The sequence below is a fragment of the Gobio gobio genome (assembly GCF_949357685.1).
Source record: "Gobio gobio genome assembly, chromosome: 3".
Lineage (NCBI taxonomy): Eukaryota > Metazoa > Chordata > Actinopteri > Cypriniformes > Gobionidae > Gobio > Gobio gobio.
The window spans coordinates 49,945,025-49,972,074 of NC_137099.1; the positions used below are offsets into that span (position 1 = coordinate 49,945,025).

General features: G+C 39.2%; 3 protein-coding genes across 9 annotated transcripts in view; all 3 read left to right on the forward strand.

Annotated features, from left to right (window-relative positions):
• Positions 1 to 416: 416 nt before the first annotated feature.
• lrrc58a (leucine rich repeat containing 58a) lies at positions 417 to 7,749 on the forward strand. 2 transcript variants are annotated; one of them, XM_079813351.1, is made up of 5 exons: positions 417 to 486; positions 704 to 2,662; positions 3,786 to 3,914; positions 3,996 to 4,273; positions 6,726 to 7,749. In XM_079813351.1, exons 2-5 carry the CDS (start codon positions 2,115 to 2,117, stop codon positions 6,917 to 6,919), a joined length of 1,149 nt encoding a protein of 382 aa, XP_079669477.1. In that variant the 5' UTR covers positions 417 to 486; positions 704 to 2,114; the 3' UTR covers positions 6,920 to 7,749. The 2 variants fall into 2 exon arrangements, with proteins under 2 accessions (XP_079669477.1, XP_079669478.1); XM_079813352.1 differs by having other exon boundaries at positions 6,821 to 7,748.
• Positions 7,750 to 10,332: 2,583 nt separating this feature from the next.
• stn1 (STN1 subunit of CST complex) lies at positions 10,333 to 19,869 on the forward strand. Of its 2 annotated transcripts, XM_079812078.1 has the most exons (9): positions 10,333 to 10,660; positions 10,949 to 11,044; positions 11,343 to 11,420; positions 12,490 to 12,657; positions 12,811 to 12,931; positions 14,914 to 15,064; positions 15,683 to 15,808; positions 19,062 to 19,134; positions 19,451 to 19,869. In XM_079812078.1, the coding sequence occupies exons 1-9, from the start codon at positions 10,522 to 10,524 to the stop codon at positions 19,606 to 19,608; spliced, it is 1,110 nt and encodes a 369-aa protein (XP_079668204.1). In that variant the 5' UTR covers positions 10,333 to 10,521; the 3' UTR covers positions 19,609 to 19,869. The 2 variants fall into 2 exon arrangements, with proteins under 2 accessions (XP_079668204.1, XP_079668205.1); XM_079812079.1 differs by lacking the exons at positions 19,062 to 19,134; positions 19,451 to 19,869 and adding an exon at positions 16,305 to 16,413 and having other exon boundaries at positions 10,389 to 10,660.
• Positions 19,870 to 22,909: 3,040 nt separating this feature from the next.
• Positions 22,910 to 27,050, forward strand: part of sh3pxd2aa (SH3 and PX domains 2Aa) — a 147,337-nt gene continuing 143,196 nt past the window's right edge. For all 5 annotated transcript variants that reach the window (XM_079812994.1, XM_079812995.1, XM_079812996.1 and 2 more), the window contains exon 1: positions 22,910 to 23,476. In XM_079812994.1, the coding sequence (XP_079669120.1) occupies positions 23,405 to 23,476 (72 nt within the window). In that variant the 5' untranslated portion in view covers positions 22,910 to 23,404. The remainder of the gene's footprint in view (positions 23,477 to 27,050) is intronic.

A 27,050-nucleotide genomic window follows, 5' to 3' on the forward strand; every position in this document is an offset into this window, starting at 1 on the left:
CGGCCGTGTATAATATAGAAACAGACCTATGTATGAACTTATAGCCTGTGTGTTGATACTGTTGTATGTTTCTAGAGTGCGCCTTAGAGGATGAGACGTACGAGGATGGTGTTGAGACTCAGGTGGAATGTAACCGCTGTGTTTGTGCCTGTGGGAACTGGGTTTGCACTGCTGTTATTTGCGATGGTGAGCCAGAACTCTGACCGAAGATATTGCTGTTGTTTTTTTTGCCAAGGCCGGGATTTGGAGAGCAAAGCTGGATAAAATTAGATTTTTTTTTCTGTGGAATGTGGTCTGACTTTCTGTCTTCTCTCTCTCTCTCTCTCTCTCTCTCTCTCTCTCTCTCTCTCTCTCTCTCTCTCTCTCTCTCTCTCTCTCTCTACAGGTACAAATAAGCTACCTGCTCTTGATGAAATGGAGGGAAATGATCAGGAGATGACGGAAGAGGAGTGGACTCAGCGAGTGGCCGAACTCAATAAACATCAGGTTGGTGGTACAGAGTTTAATGCTGGAAACCTGAGCTCTCAAGTATTGACAAATAACATCATGTTCTGCTTAGAAGGCACAGCTGATTAAGTGTAATGGCATGTGTATTTTTCTGTACTCTTCCTGTCTGTCTGTCTGTCTGTTTGTTTGTTTTATTGGGTCATTATGAACCTAAAGCAAATAAAATTTGTGACTTTGGAATTGTTTTCCCCAATAGGAAACTGGAGAAGATGAAAGTGGCAACTAAAAGGGTTTGAGGAGTTCAAGAGGAATAATGAACATTTGTCCAGATTTCAGCTTCCATCAACCTGTGTTTGAATGGAAAGGGAACGTTTCATATTTTAATTTAGTTTATTATTATATTAATTATTGACCTTTTCAATGATGTGTTCTTTTTTATTATTTGTTATAGTGCTTTGCTTGCCCAAAGCATCACACTGCCTCCGCCAGCTTGCCTTCTTCCCATAGTGCATCCTGGTGCCATGTGTTCCCTATGTAACATGCACATGGCCATCCATGTGATGTAAAAGAAAGCCATTGATTTATCAGACCAGTCCACCTTCTTTCTTCCATTGCTCCGTGGTCCAGTTCTGATGATCTTGTGCCCATTGTTGACGTTTTCATGGGCACCCTGACTGGTCTGCAGCTATGCAGCCCCATATGCAACAAACTGTGATGCATTGTGTATTCTGACACCTTTCTATCAGAACCAGCATTAACTTCTTGAGCAATTTGAGCTACAGTAGCTCGTTTGTTTGATCGGACAACACAGACCAGCCTTCACTCCCCACGTGCATCAATGAGCCTTGGCCGCCCATGACCCTGTCGCCGGTTCATCACTGTTCCTTCCTTGGACCACTTCTGAGAGATACTGACCACTGCAGACCGGGAACAGCCCACAAGAGCTGCAGTTTTGGAGATGCTCTGACCCAGTCGCCTAGCCTTCACAATTTTGCCCTTGTCAAACTCGCTCAAATCCTTACGCTTGCCCATTTTTCCTGCTTCTAACACATCAACTTTGAGGATAAAATGTTCACTTGCTGCCTAATATATCCCACCCACTAACAGGTGCCGTGATGAAGAGATAATCAGTGTTATTCACTGTCATAATGTTATGCCTGATCGGTGTAATTATGTCAATATAACTACATTTACTGTTATGACTGTTATGTAATCAGATTACTTTTTTCAAGTAAATAGTAAAGTAACGCATTACTTTTAAATTTAAAACTAAATATCTAAATTACTTTTTCAAATAAAAGTAACAATACTTTCCATAAAAAAGTAACTTTTAAAAGTAACTTTCCCCAACCCTTTCCTCAAAGTCAAATGCCTTTGTTTTACCATCTACATGTGGACATTCGCTATGCAATCACTAATGTTTCATAAAAGCAGACCTGCTGACCGCAAACAGGTTTTTTTTATGTAAACCAGGCCCTCAAACTAAACGTGCAGGGTTGCATAAGAGACTTATGAGACGGAGCAAACTTGCCTCATGTTTGGATGACCAACCACTGACTGCAGGAGGCGTGACACGCGCATTCTACAGATAAAACCCACCAAAGTCTTCGGTCAGGAGCGCGCACTTCGGACACTTTAGTCAAAGGGGATCAACATATAACAAGTGTATGGATTATAACTCGAAGAGATACGTTTTTAAATTGCCGGACCATATTTTATTTCTATATTATTATTATTTTGCATCACTAAATAGTCCATATATGGCTCGTTTCCCAAGCATGGACAACAATTGTGCTGTTTTACATTTATCACGTCTGCATCTGGACGACTTGAACTTGGATCATCTCGCGGACAGTAAAAGAAATAGAATCCAGCAGCTGCATCTCACTTACAATCGTTTATCGCTTCTTCCACCTTCCGTTTGTTTTCTATCTAACCTGGAATATCTGGATATGAGCAGTAATGCGCTCACGGTCATACCAGATGACTTTATGCGACTAACAAACCTAAAGACGTTTGTAGCTAAGAACAATCTTCTGAATGAGTCCTCGTTCCCTAAGGAGTTTGGGTGCATGCAGATAGAAACTGTGAACATGAGTGGAAACCGGTTTGAGGATATTCCCATGCAGTTTCTAAAAATGACCACACTACAGTCGCTGTCGCTTGGAGGAAACAGATTGAAGAACATCCCTTCAGAAATAGAGAACCTGACCAGGTGTGAGATTGTTACTTTTGCTTTAGGGCAAAATAAGCAGCTTAGAACTGTGTGGGAAATGGCTCACAGTCCGCAGCTGTCCTGGGGAACTGCCCCTAAAGACGACGAACCTAATAAGAGATAATAATAGCCTGTGTGTGTGTGTGTGTGTGTGTGTGTGTGTGTGTGTGTGTGTGTGTGTGTGTGTGTGTGTGTGTGTGTGTGAGAGAGAGAGAGAGATAGAGAGAGAGAGACAGAGACAGACAGACAGACAGACTTAGACTTAGGTCTGACCCGGTCAGTACAATGAATTCCACGGCCTGGGGCTGGTTGTGGGGCTTTTGGGTAAAAGACTGACCAATAGAATGAAAGAACTGGTACTCTTAGACAAATAATTAAGCATGACACAACGGACTGTTTACTCTGAAGTTAATGATCTCTCTTTTCATTCAAACCTTGAAAGTTAAAATTAGATATTCCTGTTTCATCATTACATTGCTAAATTGTTACCAGGTATTTAAGTGAACAATATACTTTCCCCCATTGGCAGGACAGTTTTTCTTTTGTAAAGTTTTTTTTGTCCTCATTGTGATCGCCTCTACAGTAATTCTGATTGAGCTTTTCTCATAATAATCTCCACACTGTCTACATAGTTGATTTTAAAAACAGAGATGTTCTCATTCAAGCATTTTATTGGACAAAAATTGTATTCATGCCTGTGGCAAGATGATAAATCAGTATTTTTAGGCAATTTTCCAGGAAGAAAAAGACTGCATTTTAAGTTTGTTTTGTCAACTTGTAGGCATATACGCTAACATATAGATAGCCTCAAAGCATGGATCTTTTAAGGGATATTTCACCCAAAAATGATCCCATAATTTACTCACCCTCAAGCCAACACAATCAGAGTTTTTGAAGCTCAAAAAAGCGAATCCAACCATCATAAAAGTAATCCATAAGACTTCAGTGGGTTAATAAATGCCTTCTGAAGTGAAGCAATGGGTTTTTGTAAGAAAAACATCAACTTTATAAACTATAATCACTGGGTTTCCACTGGCTTTTAACCTAGGATGGCTTGAGGGTGAGTAAATTATGGGATAATTTTTGGGTGAACTATTCCTTTAACTTTTGACCTCCGCTACAGTTTAGAGATGCTGTATTTGGGAGGGAACCTCATCTCCTCCATCCCACCTGAAGTGGCTAACCTCACCAGTCTGAGATACCTGGTTCTGTGTGACAATCGCATCCAAAGCATACCGCCCCAGCTCAACAAGTGAGATCTTTTGTTACTTATTCTCTAACTGTATGTTGTAAAGTCAAAGCAGTGAGGGAATTTTTATTTATCTCCTTGCAGACTACACTCCCTGCTCTCTCTCAGTCTCCACAACAACCTGCTGACCTTCCTCCCTCGTGAGATCCTCAGCCTCATCCATTTGCAGGAGCTCAGTCTCCGTGGAAATCCTCTTGTTGTGCGCTTCATCAAGGACATGACCTACGACCCTCCATCCCTGATAGAGCTAGCAGGACGCACAGTCAAGTCCCAGAACCTCCCGTTCCGTTCCTGTGATCTACCGTCCAATCTGATCCATTATTTAAACCTGGCTAGCGAATGTCCTAACCCAAAGTGTGCAGGTAGGGGAGCACAATAAGACTGCATAATCTGTGAAAAAGTGACATATTGAATCTAAATCTGGCTGGGATAACACTGCTTTAAACCACATGATGCATTAATTAAAGGAATATTCTGCCTTCAGTACCTGTTAAATTCAATTGACAGAATTTAGAAGACTACAAAACATTATTTCATAATTTCAACATTAAACATTATAACTTATCCCTTATTTTCTTTAAAAAAATAAGCATTACATGACATTACATGGGGCACTTACAATCAAAGTCAATGGGACAGTTTCTGAGGCATTTAAAAGCAAATGTGCTTATATTTTTTAAAAATGCACTCATATCTATTCCATTGTTAAAACATGTATTATTTTAAAATGACACTCCAAATGGGACATTTGCAAAAATAAAACAAATGGATTTTTAATTTTTGCAAATGTCCATTTAGGGGCTCCATAAGGTAAGTGATTTTGTTATGTTAAAATCATGTTAAAGGTGCACTATGTAACTTTTCCGTCCCCTAGAGGTCGCCTATAAAAAAAAAAAGGCGTAGTTTGATGACGCCAAGTTTGAGCGCAGACTCTTGGGACATGAGGTCTTCACCTCACAGCTGGTGGAAAAGAATCTGGATAGGACTTGGGCAGAAATCATGTCCATGGATGTGATTATTAACGTTACTGTAGTATGAAGCTGAGCAAGGCCGCTGGAGCGATTGTTAATAAGATGAAGGCAACACATGCCTCGCGAGTAGCAGGACTTTTATTATGACACAGTTGCCGCTTCCGCTTTTCCGGTCATGAGCATGAGGTTACGCAGCTCTGTTTATCATATTAGATACATCTGAGTGTGTTGAAAATGATGTTATGACTTTACTCTGTGCGTTCGCTCTGCGGCTGCTATGACACTTGTTGCACACTGAGGTGAGAGTAAAGCGTTTCTGCTAAATAAAACCAGAAACCGAGGGTAACGCAGATATGACACCATCGACAGGCGACTCCCTCACACGTCCCGGTTCCTTGGTTAAAATAGCAATTTTCTCACGATTTACAAATAGTTGGAAACATTTGGGATATTGTAAGTAGTAAGTACTCAACTGAAAAAAATATATAAAACTGGCCTAGTGGTTTTTGGATATTTTACTGAAAAAATATTACATAGTGCACCTTTAACTCTTTCCCATGCCATTGACGGAATTTTCCATCTTTCCGTGTTTTCACTGTTATATGATAGGGGGCGCCACTATGCATCTTCTGAAAGAGTAGAAAATCTCTGGATCAAAACAGGCCAAAAAAACAGCAGAAACAATTGATAGAATCATTGCTTATGCACTTTGTAGTCTTTGGGAAAAAAACTTTATTAAAAATCTTGCTTTTTTTATGAAACTTGCTCACAAGTGTTGATAAAAAAAGAATGCAAGAAGCTAGAATAAAACATTTTCTTTTTGTTTGTTTAAAAGCAGAGGCTCTACGGTATGGATGGAAGCTTGTTTCCGCCACAGAATAAAACATTTTAAAAGATAATTGCGCCTTTTTTTCTCAGAATTATGAGATATAAACTCGCAATTCTTACTACTTTTCTAAGAATTGTTATAAACTCGCCATTGCATATGATAAAGTCCAAAAAATGGCTTTTTTACTCACGTCTTTATAACTCGCAATTGCGACTTTATATCATGTAATTCTGAGAAAAAAAGTCTGAATTGCGAGATGTAAACTTGTAATTGCAAGAAAAAAGTCCGAATTGTAAGAAAAAGTCGCAATTACCTTTTTTATTCTGTGGCGGAAACAAGCTTTCACACTACGGAGCCCCTAAAAGGTAAATATAAGATGGGAGAAAAAATTATTTGCCAATGCTTTTGCGTTCCCCTGAGAAACTTTGTGTTCACTTGCAAAGAGCAAGTTTTTGTAAGGAAAAACAAAGGTTTTGCAAGCGAACACAAGTTTCTCTGGGGGCGCAAACATTTTGTGAGAGAACGCAAAAGCATTGACTTATTATTTTTCTTTCCATCTCATATTTTTTTTTCCATCACCATGTCCCCTCAGGGTCTTCGTAGAGGCTTTGTTCTTTCTTTTGATATATTGATATATTCATACAGTAAAATATTCTTGGGGCCATGACATTTTTATGAAAATTGTCAAAAATGCTTGCTTACCCTTGACGGGGAAAGAGTTAACGTGCATATTGTTGGCGTCATGTGACTAAACTGAGAATTGAGAATTCGTGATTTGATTGTAACTGAATTTGAACGTTTACAGATTTGCCCCATTGCCCCCATGACAGATTTTTGCTTTTTTAAAGAAAAGGACAGGTTTTTGTATGATAATCAGTATTACGCCACAAATGCTGTTGACTAATGCTGCTATTAATGTAAAAGTTGACAAAAAGCAGATTTTTACTGTTGTCTTTGACATTTTGAATATTTGTCCACCTCTTGACACCATATCTCGCTCATCATGCCCCTCAGGTGTTTACTTCGACTCGTGTGTGAGGCACATCAAGTTTGTGGACTTCTGTGGGAAGTACCGCCTGCCGCTCATGCATTACCTCTGTTCCCCGCAGTGTTCCTCTCCCTGCAGCTCAAACCCACAGAGCGACGCAGAGTCAGAGGAAGAAAACAGCGTCCCCGCAGACAGACTCCAGAGGGTACTGCTGGGATAGGACAAACCTCCAACACGGGACTTCCATTAAATGCTTAATTTCAAAACATTTAGAAAATGTTTTAGTGACTCAACAAAAAAGCACTGGCTATTTAGTTGAACTGTGATTACAAGCGGTAGGTTTGAACTGTAAATCAAACTTTATTACGTTTAAAGGAATAGTTTATTCAAAAATCATGTTCTCACCCTCATGCCATTCCAAACTCATGTAGATATTGTTTTGGATGTCTTCAGAAGACTTTTGATACTGTATATAATCAAATTAATGAATTTTATAGTTCTTTTATGCTGTTTTTGTGTGTTTTGGATTCACTGTTATGTTCCATGGAGACCAAAAGCAAATTTGTTTGAAATGACATGAGGGCATGAGTAAGGAAGGACAATTGTTTAGAACGTTGCTCATAATGTATCTGAAAACGTTTGCATCTTGCCTAAAACAGTATTTCAAGTGGATCAGCTTGCCACAGACTAAACAGAATAGAGACTGCTTCTGGAAAAATGTGATCAATACATGAACAGTTAGTCTTTGACCTTCTTCTTTGTATTGACTGTTAATCTTCCCAAACTCTTCTGTCCAAAGGTCAGGCCATGGACTATGATGGCTACTTCACAAACAGTTTGGGAATTTTTAAAGCTATCATCCATGACACAACCTTGAAAATAGTTACATGCTATAAGAATTTTTTTTTTTTTGGTAGTTTGTCTGAATGTCAGATGTTTGGCTAGCAAAAAGGTTTCAGATCATTATTAAGCAGTAGTGTTTACTGTCTCTAAAAGAGCTCGTAATAGTCCTATAATAACAATAAAACCTAGATACTTTACCTTAATGATAACTTATCTGCTGTGTGTTTTTCTCATCAGCACTAGTCATCATTTCAGTCAGTCTGACATTTAGATCATACAGTGATGATAATTTAACAGTATTGCACAATGTGTATGGGTTGAGGGTTTGGGTTAGTGAGTTCACATCAATTATCTGAACGCTGCGTTTATGGCCAATTTCTACGCAGTCTTCTAGCACCAGACGCGGCTATCACTCTTATTGCAAGTCTTCAAGTCTCCAGTCTTCAATCACTGATTACGATCTGACATGACACAGATTGCGCAACCTCTCCATCTGTCTCTGGAATACCAGGAAAGATTTACAAAAGTATCTGAAAGGTAGGATGAGTCAGCAGTACTGCAGGCCTGCACTTCTCCCAGCTTCACTGGTCTGACTCAGCACATTTTAGTGCACATAAACGGGCTTTGATAACAAAATTAAGAAAAGGAGTAAGTAAGTATCCATGCTGTAAAAAAAAAGATCCTATCTGGTCCCCAAATCTGGTCTGTTAGCTGGTTTCAAAGACGTTTTGTGCATTAGCGTGGCCAGATTGGGAGACAACTAAAGTTAGCCAAGACCAGCAAGCTTTTCAGAAGGAAATATCCCCTTCAATATCTCCATGTTTCAGGACTCGTGTTGATGAGAAAAGAGGAAAAATAACTTGACTTTGTAAATTAATTCTACGTTAGTCCTCAAGTGAAGATTATGAGTGTATTAAGAACAATGATCTCCATCAAACGTTTTGTTGGAGATGATTGTCATACTTTTTCTGCAATACAGTCCTTAAGTATTATATATATATATATATATATATATATATATATAGATCAAAAAGACACACGAGCGCCATGATGTTCAGCGCTCCCTGGTGGTCTAGTGGTTAGGATTCGGCGCTCTCACCGCCGCGGCCCGGGTTCGATTCCCGGTCAGGGAACATAAGTTTTCTTTACAACTCTCAACGAGATCTAGAGATCCTCTGAACGTAAAAGTTGCTTTATCCTCAGTGTTTTTGACCTCTCTGTCATAAACTTTTGTTTCACTAGATGCATGGCGCCCCCGTCTGGCTAGTGGCTACTCTTTTTTTTTTATTGAACAAAAATAAGAGCAAATAGTCACAATTCAAAAAAGATTTTAACAACAATAACAAAAAAAATATAAACATTAGACAGAGGTAGTAAAAAAGGAACAAAATAAAAAATACAAAACAGACATTGAGCCAGGGGTGACATACAATTTTAAATAAATTAGGATCAAGAGAGCTAGACAGAAAAAAAACAAAAAACGATGCCTTTTTTTCAATTATAAGAAGGCATAAATATTATATTTTGTTCTCAGCATAGAGGACTTCAAAGCTTTGACATTGCTGGAAGAAGAGATGGTATCTAAATAACATGTCAGATCTTTACAAAAAATAGTAAAAAAAGGTTTAACAGACAAAAATTTGCACTTGTACAAAAAACTTGGCTAGAAAAATAAATAGATTAATCAGAAAATAATAGTCTTTAAGACTCATGTCAGAGTTATAAAATCCAAATAGGACATCCTTAAACTCCAAAGAAAAATTGTCTAAGAGAAAAACACGTAGGCCTACAAACAAACAAAATTTCTTCCAAAAAGTAGCTACATGAAAACAATCCCAAAAGAGGTGAGGGACAGACTCATCTTCCACTCCACAAAAGGAGCAAAGGGGATCCATCTCAGGAAACATTTTTTTGATATAAAGATTGACAGGATAAAATCGATGTAACAACTTAAAGGATACCTCTTTAACCTTATTAGTGATTAAATATGTATGGGGTAAAGACCACACTTTCTTCCAAAGAATATCATTGAAGCAATTACTCCAATAAGATATTATGGAAGGGACTGTAATAATATCATTATAATATCAATGTAATTTTTTTATTCCTGTGAGAGGGACTAGACAAAAAGCAAATCTTCCCTATCACTGTCTCACAGGGATGTAAAAGAAGGTAAAGAACCAACAGAATTTTTTAACAGAGCAATCGCTCCACTGGGGATGGCATCCATCACTATGGCAAAATCTCGAGGGGTAACAGGAATACAATATTTAGTTAGGAATTCAGAATAAGAAAATAGATGACCATTAGAGTTTACAAGTTGAGAAACCAAAACAATATTATTATTAAACCAATCAGAAAAAAAGTGTTTTATTTTTAAATCGGATGTCAGGGTTATTCCAAATAAAATACCTGTGGGGACTAAAATTATGTTTGTAAATGAAGTGCCAACTGCCAAGCCAAAAGAACCTGCTCATGGAAATTTGAGTTTGATGGGCAAGGCTAGTGGCTACTCTATGATGGCGACTCGCGTCATCTAAAATAATGTATACTATTATAATTAAACTCTTTTGCCTTAAATGTCTCTTTAAATCATATACGTATTTGTTTATAAGTATTTTTTACGCTTTCTTAGAGGATGGCTCTGATAAATTACGGAAACTTGTGACAAGTTTGCTTGTTAATCTCTTTTTTTACAGTCTATGGTTAATCTTCCTTGAGCGTCCAGTCCAGTCACGTAAGCTAATTAATATTCATGAGCCAAGCGTAGTTCCTCCCTATGTGCGCAGTGAGTCAACTGCGCAATGAGCGGAAAAACACAAACATGACACCGTGGGTTGAACTGACAACAGCGTTTCTCATAAAGTAAAACAAGTTAATTTTAACCAAACTCATTTCAAAAGCACGGAGATTGCCCGTCGTGTTTATGTTTCGCGGTAGTTTGGCGTTCGGTGCTTAACTTTGTGTTGTCTGCGATGTATGATGGCGGTGAATCCCGGAGGTGCTGATGCTGAAGAGCCGCCGTCTATGCTGTGGGGTCTGGACCCCGTGTTCTCCGCCTACTCCAGACTCTACATTACTGACATCCTACAGATGAAAGAGTCCAGACAAGTGCCTGGTAACGTTAAACAAAGCTAACCATTGGTCCCTTTGATTCTGCTTATTGAATGTATCTTTAACTACACAGGAATATTACTAATAATATTAATAATCACAAAATACCAAAGCACTTTTATACCGCATTTATTGTTGTATTTGTTTTGCATAAGTGTTTACTTTAGGATTTTTGTCAGCTACTTGTTTTTTGTTAGATGCTGTTTTGAAAATACATAATGCATAGGTAACCATGACCTGTACTTAAAAATAAAACAAAGCTCCCACATTTTTGACACATGATGTCTTGTAGGAGTTTATTTCTACAAGACTCACCCACTCTTCCAGGTGGATGTGCTGGGGACAGTTGTTTACAAGCGGGAGAGAGAAGATTTCTACTGTTATGGAGGTTTGGAAAAAACATTATTTATGCATCATTTCTACCTTTTTAATGTCATGTAAACATGCACTTTATTTTATTTGAGCATTTTATTCAGCTGTATTTAGCAAAAAATAAACAATAATCAAATTTTACCATAAAGATTTTCTACACAACCCAAATGCATAGCCAGTTCTGTTGCAAATGTTCTTGGTTCCTTTATGGTCGTGTCTTATCTTGGGAACCAAGTAAGCCAGTACTGTCCCTCAAAAATGGGCACATGTCACACATGGTCTTACTATTGCTTGTCTGTTCTCCTTTAACACAGTGGATGATAGTACTGGTGTCATAAATTGTCTTTGTTGGAAAGATGAGAAATGGAGGGATCAAGGAGAACCGACTAAATGTAAGTTACAAAAACTGTCTGTACCACTGCATTACAACATTTCACATCAATTCAGTACAATTACAGTAATATATGTTTTGAATCTACAGTACTGTTCACAAATTAAGATTTTTTTTAGGTTTTAAAAGCAGTCTCTTATGCTTACCAAATAATTTATTTGATCAAAAATACAGTAAAAATAGTAATGTTGTGAGATATTATTACAATATAAAATGTGAAATATTAATATAATGTAAAATAAATACTTTTTGATTGGTTGTGGGTCTATCCATTTGAGGGCAGAGGCGTTTTCTTTCCTGGTTCAGTTGAAACACGCCTCATAATCACAGCCCAATGGAGCAGTATCAGACTCATATTCTGACTAGAATCTGAATATGACGACGTCAGGCTAGCTTAACTGTATAATATGTTAAAAATATAAAAGCTCCACATTTTACCGCAGTAAGTTAACTGAGTTTCTTTGTACAAGCTGCGCTCATTTGTTGCAATTTCTCCTCATGAGGTGGCGCGAGCCTCAACTGCGCAACCTCGTTACCGTCTGTACATTATATATTATATTATTATTCACTATCAATCACCACTTACACTAAATTAATGCAGAATCATTCTCACGTTTTGGTGACTCCCTACTTATTTTTTGTTATTGACATTTTAATCAGGATACTTGTATGGTCGGGCAAGTAAAATTCTCTTTAACTTGCCCCTTCAAAAAATCCACTTGTCCCGGGCAAGCGTTAATGTCGAGCCCTGAATAGGACGTTTAAAAGGAAAGCATGTTATGGTAATTTTTTATCAATTGCATTCTTCTTGAATAAAATGTATTTTAAAAACATTTATGACCCCATACTTTTGAACAGTAGTGTATCAAAGAATATTACATTTGTGATCTAAAAGCCTAGTAAAAATTAAAATTCCAATAGTGAAAATACATTTTTCACTGCTGTAAAAATTTCATCACAAAAATGTATTTTTCTGAGTACAGTCTTTTTAAAATTGTAAGCAAACCAGCTGTACATGTTGTAGAAAATCTGATGCGTAATGAATATTAATCCAGTGCTAATGTCAATAGGCAGAGATCCTAGCGGATCCTCCAGAGGCTTTAACATTGAAGATGAACTCAAGCGACTGAAGGAGGCTGAAAGGCAGAGCACCGTGCTGGAGATCGGAGACCTGCTGAGGGTACGAGGGACTGTCAAAACCTCCAGGGATGCGAGGGAGATCAAGGCCACCTCCTTCTGTGAGTGAAATGTTGGGGGATTTAGATGACGCATAATATTTCTGTTAAATCAGTTAGAGAGAGCTTGTTTGCAGAACACATGTATTCATGGTTATCATGGTTGTGCGTGTGTGTGCGCGTGTAATGCGCGTGTGTGTGTGTGCATGTGTATAGATAAAGTCAGTGACCCTGTGATGGCAGTGCAGATCTCACATATGCTGGATATGCCCCAGCTGTACAGAAAGTGCTATGATCAGCCGTTCCAGATGCCGAGTGATGACCTGGGCGGCACAGAGTGAGTCACACACAATGATGGAGGTCTCATTTACATCTGTTATTTTACATGACATCATTTACATTTTACACCTGCAGTGACATTCACCTAATTGTGTTACAGGGAAAAAATGCATGCAACCCTTTTTTGCATGGGTCTATATCAGAGTCCTGCACGGGTCCGATTTTGTAAACCAGCACCCGGCCGTACCCGCAGTGCTTAAAACTGCATCCGACCCGTTTTCCGACAACAGTACTAAATAAAATCCGCACCCGACCCGACCCGCTTAAAATAGAACCGACACCTGACCCGCACCCACAATAAAATCAGTTTAGCATATCACATTATAGACACACTTACAAAAATGTTTATTGCCATTATACAGAAGTTATTACACGACCATTAACACAAGGACAACTTCAGCCGGGACATTCTAAAATGCTTAACGTGAAAAACGCTTAACGTGGCTTAATGTAAGACACTGTTATCAAGAGACCAAACTCAGTAGGCTAAACATAATACTAATAACATATACTATGTACAAAAAATCAGATGAGCCCAGAATATGAACGCAACGCGTTTCATTACACGTTAAGCGTTTTGCTCCCATAGAAAATCATTATAAGAAAACGCTTAACGTGGCTTAATGTAGGCTACTAAGACTTGTGCTTGGTTTTGTTACCACAGTTATCTGCGTGCTTCCTCAGCGATGAAGTTCCACATTTGCGGCTATCTTTTCTTCAACTCCTCATAATCCATCTTGACGACTGGTGCAGGCAGAAAATGCCTGCACGTGCGCGTGGTTGTGATACTTCTGGGAGGGCCATTTACATTTTACATGTAAATGGATTTGAAATTATTTTGTCAACTTGAAATACAGGCAAGGCATATTTCTGTATATGCATATTTTTAGGAACACATCTACAATATACATACATACATGCATATATTTTTATATATAGGCCTATATTTTGCACATTTGCACGTGACTGTTTAAAACCTGTGTTTAGACCCGTGTTCTCCCTTGTCCGACCTGACCCGCACTCGCACCCGTATCCGACACAGTAGGTTGTTTTTCACCCGTTTCATCAATATTCGCGGGTCACCCGTCGGGTACCCGGCACCGCACCCGTGCAGGACTCTGGTATATATATATACTGTATATATAATATATATAAATGCCTGTTTTGTTGAGCATCCTCATAAGAGCAGTCTTAAATGAGTTAAATAACGTCTTAAATGAATGTAAAGAATTGTGAGAAAATGAGACTCTTGTGAGATCTGCATCATGTGCAGCAGAGGCAGATCTTAAAGTGACAGCAGCCTAATAAACCAGTTGATGTGATGCTCTCATTAGTGTTAATCAAAGAACAAAGGTAACAGAGAAAATTACTCTCTGCTCTTGACTAAAGAACTTGTATTGCTTTAATAAGAATTAATCTATATTTAATTTATAATTTATGCAGTGGAGACTGTTTGATAACTTTATTCAATTTCTGTATATTTCCTACCTGTTAGACAGGTAAATATTAGGGATGAGTCACGATTTTCGAATATTCGATTAGTTGATTTAATGATAGAATATGGAATAGGTTGTCGTAAAAAACAAAAAAAAAAAAAAACAAAACATGGTTTCGGTGCTGATGTGGTGGTGACACATTCATGTAACCAGAGGGTGGCGTTGCCAATAGCGCACCTAAAAGCTGTCAATCAACTCTCTGTGTTTTATACTGGGCACATTTATACTGGGCAAGTTATAAAATATATTGAAAACATATAAAAACTTAAGTGTTTTAATCATGATTAATCACAAAAAAATGTGTGATTAATCTACTTTTTTTTTTTTTATCGATTGACAACACTAATCATAATATAAAATAAAAATTCCTGGAATCAAAAGCAACAGAAGTTGAATGTCTTGATTCAGACCTCAAATGTTAAATATATTTTAAATATGAAACAGATCAAACATTAATTTCTGTGCTCTTGAATTTTATTTACAGAGCAGGTGGTTCCTCACATTTCCACTATTTGCTGTCTCGGTCAGTTCTCATCCTTAAGGAGTTCCTCTTAGAGAAAGAGGTGGCCAGGTTTCGTCCTTATGATGTCGAGTTCCTCTTACATCCACTGATCCCAAGTTCTTCTGCAGAACAGGTACTGAGCCTGACCTTGACCTCCATTATACTCTCTGGATGGATGGATGAATGGATCGAGACTTTGTTTTTCTAGATGGATGGATGGATGGATGGATGCAGACTTTGTTTTCCTAGATAGATGGATGGAACGAGACTTTGTTTCCTGTCTCTTCTTCACTGTTCTGTCCAAATAAAGCTGAAAACAATGCCACTATATAAATATCTTATAGAGTATAAGCAATATACAAGCAAAAGAAGAAGGCACAGATCTACCAAAGTAAACTGTCCTTGTTCAATGTCACTACTCTTGGCTGGATTATAATAGCATATAAGAGCCAGGAATAACTTGTGGGCACGGCAGGGAGGATGTGTTGTGCTGTTTGATGGCAGCAGGGAGTGATAATCTGTAACACTTTTATTATGAGATACTGCTAGTCTAGAAATTCAAGGACAGCAGCATATGGTGATGAGAGAAGTATGCTAATGAGAAGCCTGTCGATATCTCCGTTAGTAATCAAAGGAGAACGTACACTCTTTATCTGTTAAAAGGAGCCGAAATGGTCATTTTGAATGGTGCACCACAGAAATGTGATTCATTGTTTTGATGACTCATCATTCATTTGTTTTTTGTCTGAAGGAGTCAGATCAGCCCAGAACGTCATTTGCTACGCAAATTCGAAAACTGCTGAAAGAGACCCTGAGCGTCCTCCAGGACGAGGGGCAAATATTTCGCAAAATGCGGACCCAGGATGAAGTCTACAATGTAAGTGCACACACACATACAGACACCTCTTAGCTAGTATGACATCATGATAGAGAGAGAGAGAGAGCAGCAGTGGTTAATGTTACCTCAGGAGACGCTTAACAAAATAAAAGGGATAATGTCTAATTTCCGCTTCCTACACATACTTTCTACATATTATAGGTATAAATAGGGTTTGTACCACTAGGGTTTTAAAAGAGAATTATATTAAAAGTGCCCCTATTATGCTTTTTCAGATATTACCGTTCATGCAGTGTGTAATATAGCTGTTTTTGAATGTAAAAGCTCTGTGTTGGAGAGGTTTTGGACTGTAAGGTTCTGATTGGCTAATGGATGTGTAAACCCCCCTGGGTGCCGGTCAGAGCACCAATAATGAGGAGACAGGTGATCAGCTTAACACTGTGTATTGGAGGTAGATAGATGGACCACAGATGAATATTCAATGATGTACATAGTTTTGAGATCAGTAACTAACATCCTGATGTGACATCAGCAGAAATCGCCATGAACGAACAGGAATGAACCTCTTCAACAGCTGACAGCTCACACCGATCACACACACACAGCAGACAGCGGCAACTCAACTAACGATGCTGTTCACTGGTGGAATATTACTGCAACTTCAGTGTCATAATAAAAGTCCCAACTGAATGAGCCTTTAATACACTCTGCAATGTTTCAAAAAGAAAGAAGCGATTCTGAACTGCCTGAAACGAGTCATCAGTAATTCCAATCGCACTTCTAACATAGGTTTGTAACAAATGTGCATAATGCCAGCCTATGATCTTCATTGGCTGCCTGCGAACGTTTACTTTGACTCGCCCGCGAACACTGTAGCTCTATTAGAAGCTGGTGGAGTTTACTTTGTGTTGTCGACATGTTGAGAAGACGCTGTTTTCTGCTCTACGAAAGCAAATCCACTTTGTATGCACTTCCAAAGGATGCGGGCTCGAATTGATGAGACAAAACAGATACGATTACTGTTCGTATCACTGTGTATACAAGCACCGATGAAGCCTCCGGAGCTGTAATTCAGATATGGTAATGGGAGTTTTGTTTCCGACACATGTTGTAAGCGATAGACCAATCACAACAGACTGGCTCATCTGACCAATCAGAGCAGAGTAGGCTCTCAGAAAGGAGGAGTTTAAAGAGACCAGATCATTTATCGAACGGTTTTAGACACTGTAAGAAGAGAGGTGATGCTGCAAAGTATATTATGAGAAAATGTAAGTTTTTTTTCTAATTTATTGATTTTTTTTATTTTAACCTTGGATGTAGGGCTGCACGATTTGGGGAAAATATCTAATTGCGATTATTCTGGATAAAATTGCGATTGCGATTTAAAATGCGATTATTATTAAAAAAAGTGTGTATATAATATTAATGACTAATAGTAATTATTATAATTATTATTATTGCTAAATAAAAATAAGAAATATTACTATTACAATAACATTCATTGTTAAAACATTTAAATAGAGCATTTAAGAATTAATATAACAGTATAATAATATTTATATTTGACAGAAAACTAAAAAATGATGGTTTACCTAAATTATGGTTATTATTAACATTAACAATTATTATGATTTAGTTTGATTATTACGATTTTTGGTCTGGTTTTAATGCAATTCACAAAACAATCAAACAATGAAAACAGTTCATATAGTAACCACTGTAAATCACAAGCTGTTCAAAACAATATTAAAACATGACTTAACAAAAACACATTACAAAAATAAACATAAATATGATATGATGAATAAAATACTGTATACATTACTTTTTTTAAGCTATTTTCTAGATTCAGTAGCCTGTGATGGTAAGTCAATGATCAATTTGAAAAGCTCAGAGGTCTATCAGTATCTGTCGAAATATCGGAAACGATCTAAAAGCGGACATTGAGCTGAGCCTGAGCCTACACAACACATGGCATGTGTGCTAGCATCAGTGACAGGTGAAGTACAGACAGCGCGTTGTTCATGAATTAGGGCCAGGACGCTGTTGTAGTCATGCAGCAGCACTTTGGTGGAAGGTCAGTAAAGTAAGGAAGGAGAATTAAGGACACGAAAATTTTATTGTTTATTGTATTGTGTATTTAATTAACTAATAAATGTACTAAATTAAATGTTTAGTGTGTGTCATTCTGCAAATGTTGCTTCACAGTAACCTTCACTTAACCCTTGTGGCACCATCTGATAAAAAAAAAAGTAAAAATTATCATTTTGAAACCTTGCCAATGATCCGAAAAACACTAGCATCTCCACAAACTAGCACACAAAATACCACTGGAATACTACTTCCGCCGCCTCACCGGAAGTTGTACCCACGTTCTTATTTACAGTGGCGCCCCCCGGAAACAGGTGGATAAGCAGGTTTTGAACGAGCTGTAAAACGGGGACATTTCCGGGGACAGCTCCAGTCGGTGACAGAACACCAAAAACTGGGACTGTCCCCGGAAAACGGGGACGTCTGGTCACCCTATTTCAGACGGAGCAGCGTTTACAACTGATCACCGAGCCTCTCTTCACGGACACACTGGGCATTTATTTATTTCATTAAAATCGCAGACTTTGCGCTTTCATAATCGCACATAACCCAAATCGCGATTGCGGTTTGATTTTGATTAATCATGCAGCACTACTTGGATGCATATTGTCCTATTGTCTAAAAATCAAGCGTGTAGCATCAGTTCTGGCAGGTCACGTTAGTCAAACTTGCATCAGCTGACTGTCAGCTGATCACGTCTACCTATAGGAATGTGACGTCTATCACCGCATGCATACTGTATATAAGCTCCTTCATTATTATCAGCAGCTATCGTGTTTCTCCGGAGCTAATTACCCTCCTCCACCCCCAGCTCCTCCTCTTGTCAGTTAGGATTTGGTATTCTGATTCCCCTTGAATCAGACTAAATTCCTGAATCACTTTGTACATGTAATATCAACATTAATGATATCTGCAATACATTATGTTGGTTCTGTTTTGTTTACCCTAAGGGGGGTGATTGCTGCCCTCCCTGCTCTTATCCATGCTAGGCTGCATGGATGCGCAGGGAGTTCTTGCCCAGAACAGAACCATACCGGCAATCCAAACTATATGCTAATAGTCAATCAATCATCTTTGACGATAGTGGTCCTGACAGAAATGGCATAATGGGGGCACTTTGTGTGGTTAAACCATATCTGAAATATAACTTCTAAAACTACTTTAAAGCATAATTATATTTTCATTACTTTGGCTGCTTTAGGTAACAGAACAAGACAAAGATCTTCACACAGCGATCAAGGACGTTTTACGAGAGGATACCAAACGGGAAAAATGTGAGTTTTTTTTTTTGCATAATAGTTGTGTATGCATATAATATCATTACACTCAATACTTGATTTTGATTGGTTAGGCACTGCATTTTCAGGTCATGTTCTATGCACATCATACAAAAGAATTATATAATTGATGGTTGTCCCAGTCAATGTCTTTCATTTTACATAAGCTTTTCAATTTGAATCAGTATCCATTTATTATACATATTTATATTATTATTATTCTATTTATAATTAACAATGTAATGAGTGGGATAATATAAAGGCAGGTGGCCATTATTTCAAAATATAACCTCATGTGTTGTGTTTTTTGCAGATGCTGAGAAAGGATGCCATGTCCTGCATATTTTGTCCAGCGTGAGGCAGCGCTACAGCCAAAATCTGAGTCGAGAGGTGCTGGAAGTTGCTCTGACATTCTTAGAGTGCAATAGTGACATAATAAGCACAACAGAAGCCCACTACACTGTTTTGTAGGTTAATTTTTTTGAAAAATAATCTCATAAAAATATGAGCAAAGTGTTCAAAGCAATCATGAAGACAGAATGTTAAAGGTTGCAGAAACGTTTTTTTTTTTAAATGTAAACCCTTAAAGTTATCTAATGGCTCTTTGTTTGCTTACCTGCTCCTTTTTATGGTTCAGCATAAGAAACATATACAGATATATTTACTTCAGCATTGTTCTTAATACAGAAATCACCTCTTTAATAGGCTAAAAATAAACATTTGAGATCTTTTTTTACTGTTTAACCTTTATGTTCTGGCATCTAGTTCCCATTCACCTTAACACACACATTTGCGGCCAATCTTATGTTAATCTTGAGTACCTATAGAGTAGTATTGCAACCTTCATATCTCAGAAGAGTCTTTAGTTTTATCAGATTTATAAAAGACAGATACCCTGTGCCGATTCTTTCTGAAAACACAAGCTTGTGGGAGCGTGCAGTGGGTGGAGCTAAAGAGTCATGAGCGCGCGCACACACACACACATACAATACATAATGGCATTATCCCTGGATAACTTTTGATTCACTATACATTCATGTTGTTTGCATTATATGCACTTGCACGCCGATTGCCAACAAAACAGACATTTGCACAACTCCATTGCTGCTCTGGGAAAACAAACTGCATCCATTGTTTCCTTAACGCTGTGTTATTTGGGAAGCTGAACAAGGTTGTCTTTCCCTCACAACCAAAAACACACTTCTTTAGTGACATTGGTGATTTCACAAAATGACAGCGCTGTCGACGGCTTCTGTAACCCGAACTAAGCTCGTTGAGGGTCACACTCTTGCTCTCGCTCTGGCTGATGTGCACATGCGCTTATCCGGCAGAAGTGCTTATACAAGAAATTCCGCCCTTTATGACGTCATAAAGGGCCATGTTTGAGAAAAACTTTCCGAAACTTGTTTGAATCCTGAAGGAGTGTATTTGGCACAGAAGCACTCCGTCATACGCCCAACTCGTATTTTAAAGGGGTGGTAAACCACGATTTCACTTTTCTAACTTTAGCTAGTTTGTAATGTTGCTGTTTGAGCATAAACAACATCTGCAATGTTACAACGTTCAAAGTTTAAAGCAAAGGGAGATATTTAAATATATTTAAATCAATTTCTAAGGACTACAGCAAACGGCCAGTAGGCGACTACAGACATTCTTCCAGGGTTGCTGACATCACCAGCCCCAATATTTACATAAACCCTTCCTCCGAGAATATTAAATAAGGGAGGGTGAGGCCATTTTGTATCGCCGCGGGGAAGCGTTGTGGTATAGTTATATATAGGCTGGAGTGTTGTTGCCGCAATGCCGACGAAACTCTGTTATTTTCATCCGGATTGCAGGTCCACTTTATTCAGCCTTCCTAGGGACGGGGGTGCGTTGCAGTGCGCTTAACATACAACATGTTATATGCATGTGTGTTTGAGACAGAGGGGAACACGGTCGCATTTGCAGCAGATATATGCTGCCCATCATAAATCAAAGCACGAGACAGACAGGGGTCGGAGGAGAAGACCAGAATGTGACATAATGGACAATATTCGTCTGTATTTGCAATTCACGAGCCGCGGTTCAGCTGCGCGAGACAAACACTGCCAGTGTGTGAATGCACAACGGGCGCGCGCGGCTCCCGCTGCACATTTCACGGAGGAAAGCTTCCACAATCTTTGCGAGTTCAATGAAGGATTCGCACAACGGCTTGTCCTGAAAGATGGATTTAAAAACAGAAGCTGTTTACAGGCCACAACCTGTAAGTATGATTTATTTTTCGTCGATGTGTTTTCCTTCAATAGTTCGTATTGTTAATTGTGGGTTGTAGCAAGGAAGTAAACAGATGACAACGCTGTTTGGCTCTGCAAACCAGTTTGTTAAATGCCCATTCATACTTAACGTTATCCGACAAACACCTAACGTTACAAACTTTTTTTTAAATCTCAACAGCGAACTTGGCATTAGTGTAAATTATTCTTTGATTAGAGCTTTTATGTATTTTTTATCTACATGCATGCTAAACATGGTTCTGTGTGTGATTTGGCTACTAGTAAAGCCAATGTTTAGTGTTAGTTTTGGGTTAATAGTTCTTGCGACAGATATTTGGCTATAATCATTCTAAAAATACAAAAGTAACAGTGCCATTCAATAGCGATCACTTTACTCTTGAGGACTGAACAGGTTCTGCTCGATCATCTTCACTAAAATTGTCTGGGTCCGATTCGGGCTCAGATTGGTATGGTTTTATTGACGCCATTGTTTCTAATACTACCCAAAGCACAATCTACCGGTAAAGGTAAGGGGCGTGACGTTTCCGACAAACGTGCACTAGGCGGTTAGCGAATCACAACACACTGGGCCAGCTAACCAATCTGAGCCCATTGCGTATTTTTGAGGGACTGGCTTCATAGAACCCGGAAACCATCAGACCGTTTTTACAAGGAGGCACAGAGCAGTGTAGAATAAAGGTAAAATATATGAAAAATAATGCAATTTTTTAAAAACGCAGCATGAACACGTTACAGTGCACCCCACAAACACAATCAAGCCTTCGAAAGAATGTGTTTTACCACCCCTTTAATTTGTCCACGTGTAGCATGTGAATCCAACTCTTTAACAGTGTAAATAGAATGCATGAAACAGCATGAGATCCCTCCTTTAATTATATAGAAAAGAGAGTCCTGGATATTCTTCAAAATAAAAAAAATGTGTTCTAAGGAAGTGAGTCATACAGGTTTGGGACAATATGATAATTAGGGGTGAGTAAGTGATGCCCGATTTTTCATTTTGGATACAAATGGGTCGTTTAAAACTGTAGTTACACTCAATGGCCATAGGAGGTCACTGTGAGCAAATGGATACGTCACTGTCCGTGAGCACATCTGTATCTGTGCGCGTTCAGGTCTATTTATGCTCAGTGGCAGTGTGTGAGTAACGGAAATCACGTCTCGCACTGTCCTTGATATTCTTAGATTATAGAATAGATACGCAACAGACCTTATGGTTTTGTTGTAGTTGTTCTTGCATTTATAGACGTTCTGCATTCATAATTAAACGTTTATCAAATGACATGGTTGTGTTGGAGGTACCCAATTACAATATTTCCCTCACAATTGGCCTTTAAACAAATTGAATCAAACAAACAATGCATGCTCTGTAAAACCCAGCCATTGTCTCTTTTACGAAGGGAGACAATGATATCAACACAACACTCGTTTCCCCCCCTGTAGAGGCTCTTAAACTGCAACAGAGTCCTTGTCAAGAAGCCCAGCCCCATTGCCCAAATATCCCAGTGTGTGTGCGCGCGCTTCCTGCCGAATGGACTTCACGGCGAATGCGCCCGGCCTTTCTGATGCGCGCCGCTCACGTTTGAGGAGAACCCCCAGACTTCAGCGACACTACTGTAGTCCACACAAAGAAGACGCGCTCGTTCCTTCATGACGCGCCGATCCGGATTGCAGAATGACACTGTAGAACGCGTGCCGATTCGAATTGAGCTGGAACGCGGCGGTTCGAGAATCCGCTCTGCGTTATGAGAGAAATGGATACGAGCATGTTCGTTTCCTGCAGACGGATATAAGTTTTGCCTCATTTATTACGCGATCCTCATTACGTCAAGGGGGAATAAGCGGACTGGTTAAACTGCCGGGCCGGGGGGCACAAATCGTTCGCTTTCATTGTGAAGAAGAACAGCGATATCATTCGTGCAAACGTCTTCGTGACTGTCCATTTACTCGGTCGCTATCCGATCACTACTGCTTCTGAAGCCTCCGTTTTCACAATGCAGTTTCGGACAGTTTTGGATGTAAAAGTGGTGGATGTGGAGAAGAGGAGGAATCCATCCAAACATTACGTGAGTTGGCTACCTATTCACCTTGCGTCCTTCTCGAACCTGATGCTGACATACAGAAAGACGCATATGGATAACGATAAAGAACATTTCTGCAACACCACAAACACGAATAGCTTACGTTTTGAGCCGATTCTAGTTTGTCCTCTAAAAAGTCTGGTAGTGAATAGACGAATGGGGGCTACGGAGATAAAGAAACAACATATAAATAAATAAAAGAGAAGAATGACCTCAGAAGGAACACTTGCACTCACTGCTCAATTATATTCACTTCATTTGGCAAATGAATTATTTTCATTTCTTGTTATTTATGTATTTTAGAGACAAGGCAAAGCCGTTAAATTAAAACATGAATTATTTTAGATTTAGATACACCATAATACTCATTTTAGTATAACATTCGAATGAATTTAGCTCATCTTTGCAGTTGAATGAGCAGGACAATAACGGTAGGCTAATCTGACCATTCTTTGAGAAAATGCTGAGGATTGATAACTCGCATTAACATCAAGAAATGTTGATAAAATGTTCCAAAACTATATGTTATGAATAACATTTATGAATCTCACTAATGAGAGGAACTGATCAATGGCGTGCGTGTTTTGATCAGCTGGCGTCACCTAATTGAACTTTAGTCACACTTTCTCAAAAGAAAAAGAAAAAAAAAAACTTTCTTTTCAAACAATTTAGGCCACAACTTGAATGACGGATTTGGGGGTTTAGTGGCTTGAAGAAGTGCCCTTATATGGCTGGAGTAGCCATTATGTATTTCCTGCAAAAGATGGACTGTAGGGTTTGTTTTAAACATTTATGATGCAAGCATATGCTAGACCATGATAGATTAGCTTCGGACTTATACATAAATTATATAAACTGAATTTGGTACATGTTTAACGTAATATAAAACCATGCCCCATTCCAGAGTTCAACTGTTTAATTACAGTGCAGTTTCTATGCAAATTGATTTTATAAGTAGATTTTGAGCATTTGTTTTTGCGTTTGACATGCATGTGTAACACCATTTTCAACTAAAAACTGAACACTTTGTGTTTTTTTGGGGTCTGAAAATGCAAGATTTTGAAAACGGGTTTTTAAAGTGCAAGTTTTTGAAAACAATACCGTTATCGTCCCTGTGTAAACAATTAAAACGTGAATTTGTGAAAACGGAGACGTTATGCGCATGTGTATTACGTGTTCAGTCTATGGCACGTGGTGTTTCTTTACAAAGTGACATCGCCAACTACTGGCCTGGCATTAATAGTCATTTTCGTGGATCCGTGTGAACAGGGATCGTTTTGACAACATTGGCCCTGTCCCAAATGGCACCCTAAACCCTCACGGTCTTCGGCCCTGTCCCAAATGGCACACTTCATGTGCACTTTCGGTCTTGTGGACTTGCTATGGCCGCTGCATGCACATGTCCGTTAAGTCCACGAGACCGTAGGGTGTTCCACTTGTCATTTTAGGTCTCAGAAGGGTGCTCGCGATATGGGGTCGATATGCGCCCTCGATGCGCACTTCTGCCGAGCCCGCACTGGTGCGAGCTACGCAGCGGACTTCTTCCCGACAGTCAAAGCGGCATTACGTCGTGAAAGTGCGGACTTGGAGGAAGACGGGCTTAGGGTGCCATTTGGGACAGGGCCTTGCTCTGAGTCCGCACTTTCACAACGTAATGCCGCTTTGACTGCCGGGAAGAAGTCCGTAACCCACACTAGAGCGGGCTCGGCAGAAGTGCACATCGAGGGCGCATATCGACCTCAAAGGGGTGCTCGTGAGCACCCTTCTGAGACCTAAAATGACAAATGGGACACCCTGCGGTCTCGTGGACTTAAAATGGCCGCTGCGTGCGGGTGTCCGTTAAGTCCACAAGACCGAAAGTGCACTTGAAGTGTGCCCTTTGGGACAGGGCCATTGTCGTCTGTACACGGGAAAATGCAAGGGAAAAACGTTTCAGTTTTTTAGTACATTGTTGTCGTGTAAATGTACCCTAAGATGCCACATTTTAAACTTGATAACTAAAACATCACCAAAATTACCAAAAAAATTAACATTTCAGTTCAACTTTACACACAATTTTTCATGCTACAATTATGAGTTTGACTTGTAAATCAGACAAAACCCATTTAAACAGTAGCAAGTGAATCAAATGTTCTGTCATTCTTAAAGGTCCCATGGCATGAAATTTTCATTTTATGAGGTTTTTCAACATTAATATGAGTTCCCCTAGCCTGAATATTGTCCCCAAGTGGATAGAAATGTTGATCGGTGTAAAACCGAGTTGTGGCTGTCTTTCTCTGCCTTTGAGAAAATGACAGGCCAGACTAGCCAATCCTGAAGTCTCCTGGTTTGACGTCCAAGCAGGCACGGTTTCCTCCCTTTCCTCCGCCCAGAGAATCTGGCACGCCCATGCAAACGCTCGTCGAGAGATCATTGCATCATTGCTTGTGAACGAGTGAACGCTGGCAGTTTCTCAGTGTTTGGATGTACAAATGAAAACAGAAGTCTTTTTTCAGTTCCTTCTGATCTGTGATCAGTGATTTCTGATGTGTAGCTAATTATTTATTATTCGTGCACACAATGCGGCTTCTCTCTCTCCAGACAGAACGGTGTTTTCGTGTTTTATATCTTGTGAGTCAGTGTTTTTGTACGTCCTCGTCGCGTCTATCGGTTCTAAAATGTGCATACAGTCATGAGTTTCTGCTCAACATCAGCAGAGATAAACCTCACACACGCCGAAGCTCGGCCTTCAACATCCCCGACCCACAGTACTGCATCTGGCCCACAGCGGAGGCACCAAACGCGGCGTGAGATTAAGCAGAAGGGGGGTAAGCTTGAGCATATCCGGGCTAGCCAGCCTTGCCCCACAATAAACTGGATTACATCCGATTACTGCTGTTGTGTCTTTGTTTGCGCTGTGTACTCAACGCGCGTCACTGACGCTTTTATTTTATTTTAAAAATAATGCTATTATCAACACTTACTTTTAACTCGTTCATCTCGACAGCTGTAATGGTACTTTGCATGTGTTACAAAGTTGGTAGAATAATGATGAAGAGACGGACTCGGTGTGACTGTTTATTCAGAACTCTCAGATACAAACACAATAAACTCGCGCTGACTGACAGCGCTCTCATAACTCAGTAGTTACTATAAATAACTTTGTTAGCAATCGCTGAGCTCAGTCTCTGATACATTAGTGATGTCCGGTTCGCGAACGATCTTTCTTTTGAACCAGTTCTTTTTAGTGAACCGAATCAGTTCACCAAATCGGACTGAATCGTTCTAAACGGTTCGCGTCTCCAGTCAGCGCTGATCCATAATTTACTAAAGTTACTAACTTTCTGACATGAGTGACAGTCCCTCCGACTAGAAATAGACTAATAACCTAAAGTATATGCTGTAACTAAAACAGTTCAGACATGCTGAGAACTGATGTGAAGTGAACTCAGGTCCATCCGTCTCCCTGGCAGACTCGTGCCTGCTCGTGCCTCGATAAACCACGCCCCCTCCGCTCATATAAAATGCAAAGATGTCAGCCAATCACAACAGTGGGTGTTTTTACTGAAGTCTCACAGCA